This window comes from Solanum dulcamara, chromosome 5 (genome assembly GCF_947179165.1).
Source record: "Solanum dulcamara chromosome 5, daSolDulc1.2, whole genome shotgun sequence".
In the NCBI taxonomy this organism is placed as follows: domain Eukaryota; kingdom Viridiplantae; phylum Streptophyta; class Magnoliopsida; order Solanales; family Solanaceae; genus Solanum; species Solanum dulcamara.
In genome coordinates, this window is record NC_077241.1 from 860,134 (window position 1) to 869,601 (window position 9,468).

The 9,468-nt window shown below is 34.5% G+C and overlaps 1 protein-coding gene across 2 annotated transcripts; it reads right to left on the minus strand.

The window, feature by feature from the left end:
- Nucleotides 1-1,631: 1,631 nt before the first annotated feature.
- Nucleotides 1,632-7,030, minus strand: LOC129888654 (protein NLP6-like). 2 transcript variants are annotated; one of them, XM_055963605.1, is made up of 5 exons: nucleotides 6,526-7,030; nucleotides 4,552-5,129; nucleotides 4,056-4,103; nucleotides 3,036-3,966; nucleotides 1,632-2,929 (listed from the first exon to the last, which is right to left on the minus strand). In XM_055963605.1, exons 1-5 carry the CDS (start codon nucleotides 6,842-6,844, stop codon nucleotides 1,782-1,784), a joined length of 3,024 nt encoding a protein of 1,007 aa, XP_055819580.1. In that variant the 5' UTR covers nucleotides 6,845-7,030; the 3' UTR covers nucleotides 1,632-1,781. The 2 variants fall into 2 exon arrangements, with proteins under 2 accessions (XP_055819580.1, XP_055819579.1); XM_055963604.1 differs by having other exon boundaries at nucleotides 3,036-3,993; nucleotides 6,526-7,029.
- Nucleotides 7,031-9,468: the final 2,438 nt, after the last annotated feature.

Below are 9,468 nucleotides of genomic sequence, written 5' to 3' on the forward strand. Positions count from 1 at the left end.
TAACATAGCTTTAGTGAATGATCAGGAAATAATTGATAATCGGGGTTTTAATGTTCAAAGCTGAATTGAAATCGATAAATCAAATCGGAAAAAAGTTATTGATTTATCGATAATGGGTTATTGGTTTAGCGGTTTCGGTAATAGTTTTAATTTTTTTTTTTATCAATTTAAGATTTTTTCTTAACGGTTTAAATTTTTTTCTTAACGGGTTAACCAATAACCCGATAATAACATAATAATTTATATTTATTACCATTCGATATATAAAGTCGTTCAGTTATGCTTTAGTTTTCATACTTTTATTTCTTGTTGTCTCAAACTCTTAGTTATTATACAATGTTTTACATTTGCTTTTGAGCAAGATGCAATTTATCAACTTATGTACATGGTTAATTTGGTTTGTCACCTTATTTCTAAGTGATTTTCAATGGGCTTTTTTGTATCAAATCTTAACAGTTAAACTGATAAACGAACCGATAATAATCAGTAACCGATAATCGATAAGTCAATATCTTAATGATTTGGTATGTTTATAAATCGATAACCAATAAGTCAAACCGATAAACTTCAAAATCGAACCGAACCGACATCCTAATTTATAGCGATTGATTTTTTTTTGGTGTCCGGATTTTAATAACGTTGATGTGTAGACCATTTACACATAACTAAATTAATTTAGCAGATATCTATTATTTCTTGCCAGCACACATGAAATTGATGTTTCTATTATATTGATACAAAACTGTTATAAGATATTTATTAGAATGTTAACATCTAACATGGTTAAAAAAATTTAACATAGTGATATATTAATGATAATAATATTGTTTGTTCTGTAATTACCTATCAGAATACATTTATGTAATTGTTAAATTATGTTTTAATGAAATATTTTAACAAGTCAAGAGTTGTTTCTATTACATGATATTTTCTTTTTTGTTTTCCACACTCTGGTGTCTATATATTTATTTTGGGTCTAATTAATTGAAATTCGCATCTAAAAACATCCTTTATTAAATTTTTTAATGAAGTATCTAGCATGTTCAAATTTTCTATTTATGATAATAGTGTTGTTTAATATGCACGGGATATGTGGGTGTTGTATTGTTTAATATGTAGCTTAAAATACTTAATCAAAATACATCTATATTGTCATATTGTATTAGAAGAATAAGTTTAACAAGTTGACTTTAAGTTTCATATATATTAATATGAATTATTGAGGTGTGATCCAATCAAGTTTAGGTGAAAACTTTAGTCAAATGGGATGGATTTCTCTCTTTTCTTTTTCTTCTTATATAAAAAAAAGTGTCCGGATCAATTTGTGGACACCAATAATTTCATTGGTACATACTATCCACAAAATTCATCAGGACATACTACTCAAAGAGATGAGATACCACGTATTTCGTCTGCACATACTACTCAAAAAGATGAGATAGTACGTATACCATAAAATTTATTGGTATTTACTATCCAAAGAGATGAGATAGCACATATCCCGTAAAATTCATCAGTATATACTACCCAAAGAGATAAGATAGTAGATATTGCGTGCAAATCGACCGGAAACAATGGTTATAAAAAAGGGGAGGAAATTTTCAAGTATTGAATTTGTTCTGATGCAAAAGAAGCAAGAAAACACAATATATTACCTCAGAGACTTGATACAATTGGAAATTTGTTACAATTACAGAGAACCTGTCAATCAAAATTTACACATCCTAGTATATCAATAATTACTTGACTAGTTTTATGTATTTACAACCTAATTCCTTTTATCATTTACCTGAGCTCTCACAGGAACTCCCAAGGTTGGATATAATATCATGAATTAACAACCTCACAATACTACTACCCGATGATCTTGAGATATCGACACAATCCTGCAAATCTCCATCACAAGAAATTGAAACTAACTCAAGATCATCATCTAGATACTTGACGTCGAAAGTACCAAGCTCTAACTTAAGCCTCTTCGCTACTTCTTCCTTCAACTTAACTATACCAGAATTTAAACAAAGCCAAAATCTTATGATGTCATCCTTATATGTTGCTTTTATTGTAACAGATGTCACTTCAGGCCAGGCAGAATATTGTTGCATTGTGTCGGGGGGAACATAAACGGGTTCCTTGGCAGTTGCATCAGAAAAAGGTGGATTCGTCAAACTGTAGTCCGGGGAACGTTCATCAACCAGAGCATCTCCAGGTGAACAAAGATTTCTCAGATCATGAGAGCTGCCTGCATCCTTGACTAGCATTCCTCCAAATGGTTCCTGGGCGTGTTTTGGAATAACAGGCCGAGGCATTAGGAATGCAGAAGATAAGTTGATTTCTGTTGTGGTCTGACGAGCTGCTTCCAGAGAGCCTCCCACTTTCATGCACGACTCATGTGCTGGTGAAGTAACCAGCTCGTTCTGAGGGGAGAATTCGTTTCCAGCGCAAGGACTGCCTTGGCAAGAACCATGGGATGTAGGTGTCCCTGCGCTCTCCTCTCTTGAGACACTCCCTGTTCTGGACTTGTGTGAGCCTTCAGCATGCAGAAAACCGTTCTGCGGAGGAGTGAATTTCTCCTTCCTGGTCACCCTGCCTCCTAGCATTTGATTTGAGGGTTCAGCTTCTACGTGACTTTCTGGTGTTCCATGGTTGGAGAACTCATTCTTCTCCTCGGGAAATACTGAAGGTTTAGATGATGGTGAACTTGGTAGATTGGAACCATTTGCACCAGCAGGCCAAGAAATTGAACCAACAGCAGCAGGAAGTGAATTTGGTGCCAGTGACGTCAGAGTAAATGCACCTTCGGCTCCTTGAACGGATTCAATTACACACTTTAGCTTTGAAAGGGAACGGTTGACCTTATTTATCTTGCGAGATGGCCATCTAGAGATCCCATGCTGCCTACATATGCGTTTCATTGTGGTAGGGCAAACTGTTTTTGCAAGAACATTGATGAGAATAGCTAAAAAAGGAATAAAAGGAAATATGTCTATATGAGTGATTTGGTCGACAAAAAGCATTTCAAATCGAGAACATACCCCCAAGACTCTTTGCAGCATCCTTGAGACTTCCAGAAAAATACTGTTGCAAAACCTCTAAGCTTATTGTTTTCTCAGCTTTTCCACGTTTTCTCTCTGATTTCTTTCCCGACACTTTATTCTCGGAGTTAGATACATGGTTAGGGGCTTCACCTGTACCACTTGTGCTCCTTGCACCTTTAGACACATTGGATCCTACTGCTGACTGCTGCTCTCCCACTGGATCAAGATGCATCCATCCATTTGGTATACTAGTCGGCTGTGGAAAAGATTTTGGTATTGGTACAGATTCAAGCTTTGCGTCAATTTTCTCTTCCATGGAAGCCTTAATAATCTCAACTGAGCTCCAGTCATGCTCAAGTTCCCCTCCGGAAGCAATGCTGAGACTCCTGAAATGCTGCTTCATTGTCAATAAGAGTGAGTTAAGCAAATCCTGCTGGTTACTGTAATCCCCAGAATTCGGTGGCAGAAAAAATTCCAGAATATAATCATCATTGGCGGTGTGACTGCTCCGTAAGCATATTGCAAAGCAACTGGTCAACCCAAACAAGCGTGCATAATGTACCAAAGGGTACTCGGTTTTGCAAAATTGTGTGATATCTTCACAATAGCATGATTTTCGTGAAGCGTATGCTCTTCCAGCAACTCCCTGTCCCCTTTGTAAATGATGCTCCGCACAGGCATCACGGAAACCCCACATGTGAGCATCAACCACATAAAATGCTACATCTGTTGTGGACATACAGATCTGTCCCATACAGCTTCCATCGAAACTACTGCAGCTCTTTTTCAACCCACCACCATCAGCCAGAACACTGCGATGCCTGCATGGAACCCATGTCTGAGCCAGAGGCAGTTTGTATGTTTCACATACCGCAGTTAGTATCTCCAAGATGTCAACCAATGCATTCTGCCGGCCTTCATTGCAGATCTGGTTCATATACCCCATCACATAGACCTGTTCAGAAAAATGATGAAACAACCACTTAACTGAGAAATTTTTAAACAACTGTTCCTCACCTGAGTGTTTGGGTGGTCCAATATCTCCGAACTTTTCAAATTGACAGCCTGCAGAAAGTAGAATTAGATTAACCAAAGAGAGCTCATCTTGAAAAAAGAAAAGGCAAGAAAAGATGATGAACACATTTGATTTAGATGAAAGACGTGTTTATCTACTCAAAACTTTTTACTTCCCTTCATAAAAACCACAATAATTGGATTACTCTTGCAGTTAGATGTCATGCTATGTGAAGACTGCTCAATGCATGTCCAAGTGTACCTTTGTAAGCCAACAACACTATTCAACAATTCCTATTGAAACATGATTGAATTTGTGAACACATTTCCAACAAACAAAATCTCAGCCTATCACTGTACAATAGATGCTATAAATGGCTAGCTCTAACACTTTCTCATACAGTTGATGCAGAAACACAAGATCCAATATCATCAAAAGATAAGACATCTAACATGAGAGATGTGAATTAGAAAATTTACAAGGGTTAAAAGAACCAACCTCCAGTGCTTTGCATACTTTATCCACCTCAGCAGCATAGTTGATCTTCTGGGAGGTCATTATGAGCTCCAGTACACCAACACAAGACCGTCCAGATGGTTCAAATACAGGAAGCGCTAAAGTTCCTCGGACATTGTAATGCAGAGCATGATCAAGCCGAGGGAACTCTTTACTGGAGTAGTATTGCACGTTTGGTGTCCATTCAGGCAACTTAAGGCGGAAGACACGGCCTGGAAGTCCAAGAACTCCATCAGTCTCTCCATCCGCAGCAAACATATACATCAGAGAAACTGTTCGATACTGATGAAGCCCATTACACTCTGGGTCAAGAACAAAGGGCTGCCCTGAAGTTGTGAGTACAGACCGACCAGCTTCCTTTACAGGTGCCCAGACCTGAGCTAAAACTCGCTCTCCTGTTGATTCCTTTAAGTATCGGAGCGCTTGTGTCATCCTCTCCTTGATTATACAAGACCCCTCTGGATAATCTCCAGGTATTAATCCTGAAATTGGTGGAGGAAGTCGTCCTTTATCAGCGTTGACAGAGACAGTTTCAGTTGTAGCCTCTAGATCACCAGTGTCTGCTCCAAAAATGGAAGGCAAATAAATTACTCTTTCATTGTGTGCTCCCAGCCAATGATACATGTCCAACTCATTCATCCCCTTTCCACAGGGACAAACTGACTATAAGTTCATATATCACAAAGTAAAGCTACTCATGGAGAATCTAATTATAGAAAGACTACAACTAGTTCATTATAAAGTTAAAGTTCAACTTTTGTATACCAACAATCTAAGCTATTGGGAAAACAATTACAGATGAGTGACAGCATAGCTTTAATGTTTTACTATGTGAAGCCATCTTTTTCTCTTTTTTGATAAGTACTATGTGAAGATACTATATGCTTATTATACTGAATGAATTCATCAAGAAAAAAACAGACTTGGTTCACATTCTGTTCTTATCTACACAGACGAGAAATATTTCTACCTATTTTGTTCATCAGTAAGAAAGAGATTTCATTCGAAGTACTTTTTACATTGTATTAATACTCTGATGTCCAGTGTGTTCTTTATCTTCCATCTGATTGCAAAACAGAGATGGGCACACCTACGCAGAAACTTTCCTGCTCTAATATATATGCACCGGTTGTTTACACTAAACCAACAAATAAACCTGACTTTCTTTTTAACTAAATCTTTATCGCTTAACCAATGTTCCTACTATTAAGATATGTTTTGCATATGATGTTATATTAATATCTAAGAAAGTAAATTAAAAATCATACTTATTTTCTTACTTTTAATAGTCTAAGTAAAATATAGTAGCATGTACGTTCATAAACTATGAAAGAAAAAAATCTTAACTCATCTTAGTGTGTAACTATTGCTCTCCTAGAATCAAATTCACTAAACATGATGTGAATAAAAGGGTGGGAATAAGAAATGTCTCGAAAATGAAAAAGTAAAACATAATATTCTCTAAACTGAAGTTCAATAGATTCAATTCAGATTGTGCAAATATGGTATCCAATTCTGCAATCTTTCTATCCTAAAATAATTTTTTTTAAAACTTGCCGTAGGGGAATACAAAGTAAGGAATCGAACCCACTGACAAGGTGAAAGTTCAGGTAAACAACCAACCAACTAAGCTACCAAGATTTCCCAATTCTGCAAACTTTCAGCTTTCCCTTGTTTCTGTTTCTGCAAAAGCTAAAGATTGCATACTTTTAAAAAGTTTTTGCTTGCAGAAGTGTTTGTTTGATACAGCATCAAAATTAAGTATATGATACTTTGCAAAATAAAAACATCAAAACAAAAACTTTATGCAAATTTTCAGTTTTTGTAACAAATGCTATCTAAATTTGTACAAGTCTAAAAAGGTCACCTAAATTTGCAGCAAGAACAAAAAGTCAACTAACTTTCATATATATTCTCATAAAAACAGCTTAAAAAACAAATTAAAGGCTGACATACAAGCGACAAATCTAGGGTGACCGGAGATACGAAGAGCGCCGGAAAGTCCATTTCCGGTCGGTTTTTCATCGTTATCATCGGAAAAAGCCCAAAGAGGAGAACAAGGCAGGAACGGAGACGCTGGATTCGACGAAACCGCCGCCGCAGCAGCAAAAATCTGATCAAAGGACCATGAAGCGTCAATATCGAAATCGAGATCCATCATCATCGACTCTCTCTCCGTCGCCGTCGCCGTCGCCGGCGTATGCGGCGGAGCAAGAGACAACTCCTTTGACTTCGGAGGGTGATTTTGAGTCATTCCTCCTCCCGATTCCGACATTTTTGTTCAAATTTTCTCCAGAATTTTTTGCTTTTTCTCTGAGATTTTGTATGTGGCGAGTGGAGAAGAGAGGTAAATATGTTTAATGGCAATTTGCAGAGCCTGATTCTATAGAAAAAAAAAATAAACTTGGAATCTAATAAGCCCACTTGCAACTCGCAAAAGTTTATGGGATTATTCTATGCATCAATCACAATCTACAAAATGGAATCGAATACAAAATTAGAATTTAAAATTTATTCGGATAAGTTATTTCATTATTTATATCTTGATAATTGGTGTGCCTCAAATTTAATTTTGTGTATAACTAATTTTTTTTTCCATGACTTGAACTCCTGCTTCTGTGGATGAATTTTTAAAATCTAAAATTTGATATATTTGATTAAGAATAGAGAGAATCTCAATCATCTTATGAGTAATATTGATTAAAATTTACATATTTTTTATGGTGCTTCACTCAATATCCGTCGAATTTGATGTGCTGCATAACTCATTTCTTCTTCTCTAGGCTTGAACCCAGCTACTTTTTCATGATCTTAAATTCAAGATGTTGGAGAAATTTCAATCATGTTACGAGTCATGTTGGTTCAAATTTACATAGTAATAACTTTATAATATCCATAAATATTAAGGAAATTTCTGATGTATAAGCTCTTTTTCTGTTTTTTTCCTCCAAATTACAGCATGGTGGACCTATAAAAAAAAAGTGATTTTCAATAGTGACGTGTTCATAGTAATTTTAAAATAATCATATTGTTTTTTTTTTTGTTCTTAATTTTTAAAGTTAATTTGTAGTTGGTCGAAAGAGGCATCCTCATTTAATAAATTGATGACTGAGGAAACATTGTATTATTTTCCCTTCCTTTTCTCTCTTTAATTTTATCTAGTTTTTAACTTTTTAATTATTCGATTAGCTCTTAGAATTTTCATATTGGGGTGTAAAATGTTATCTAACCCAACAAGACTCAAACATAAGAATTTTAATTAAGAATAAATAGTATTTATTAATAAAATTTTATTCTTAATTAAAAAATTCAAATAATTCAAATCTTGAAAATGATAAATATCCTAATTAAAAATACTTCCTTTATTGAGTCTTATTCGGCTGGAATTCGAATTACTATAAACCCCAAATAATATCGAAGATCAACAACAACAACAACAACAATCCAGTGAAATCCCACATCGTAGGGTCTGGGGAGGGTAAAGTGTACGCAGACCTGACTCCTACCAATGTAGGACGGCTGTTTTCGAAAGACCCTCGGCTCAACAACAACAACAACAATCCAGTGAAATTCCACAACATGGGGTCTGGGGAGGATAGAATATACGCAGACCTTACTCCTACCAAGATAGGACGGCTGTTTCCTGGAGACATAATATCGAAGATCAAGTGGAAAAAAAAACAATATACCATAATTAAAATCTCAAAATTTCTTTATAGTGCGCAAAAGGGACAAATCATTCTTCTTTTTACATTTATTATTATGGCTTTGTGGTATCAACCAATGGCAGACTTACTCGCCAACAACAAAAATACAAACCTCAACGGATAATAATAATAATAATAACAACAACAATATAATATTTAAAGCAATATATTCTATAAGTGGAGTTTGACGGATGGTAGAAAATATGCAGATTTTAGTATAGAACTTATTAATTTTTGATAGACCGTCCGCTTCAAGAAAAGCACTTCAAAGCAAATTTAGAAAATATGAAAACGAAGAAGACCTGACAATTAAAAAAAAAAGCATTACATAACATTTAGAAAAAAATAACAGTAACAATAATAAAATAATGTGATAGTTAAAGTACAAAAAAACACCGACGGTAATAGAAAATCAAAGACAAAAAACTATGAAAATAATGTTATTACTATGATAACAAAGTGAAAGAAGATACGGTACTCTGTCCCAATTACCATCAAGCCTAGTGATAATAATAATGTTAATAATAGATAAAAAGTTAACAACTTTGTTATGTGTTTAAATAATTTAGTTTTTATTAGGACTTGATGATTTAGTTGATTTTCTAAATATTAAATTATGTTGGCTTTGAAAAAAACATGTGGTGAGAAAGCAAAATCACAAAATGGAGTCTGTGTTAGTATCCTTTATTCATATTATATTAAGGAAAATTATGTACTTTAAAGTCATTATTAACTAATAAAAAATAAACCTACTTTACTACTCTTGAATGCTTCGTTATTGTCGATGGTGATTAGTTCGCTAATCTTTTGTTAACAATATAACACTCTAATTAACTCATTGATCAGTCTTATATATGTACAACTATAAAGAAACAAACATTCTAATTGAGTGAGACTAACATTAATGAATTCTTTATCAGTCATTCATTCAATAATAAATATAAATATTTATGAACCTTCGATTTAATTGTTTTCCAAGAATATTAAAAAGAAATTTTAATAAAGGAAAGGCTTTCGATAATTTTAGTGCTAGTTCTATTCTCACGGGATGGAGAAAAACATAAATCTATTACCATCTAAGTAGAGAATAAAAATTGATTTAACATGACTATATAAATGATATGATGGTTAAAATAAATATATAATCAACCTCAATCATTTGGAGCAACTATTGAAAATTCCAATTTGGAGT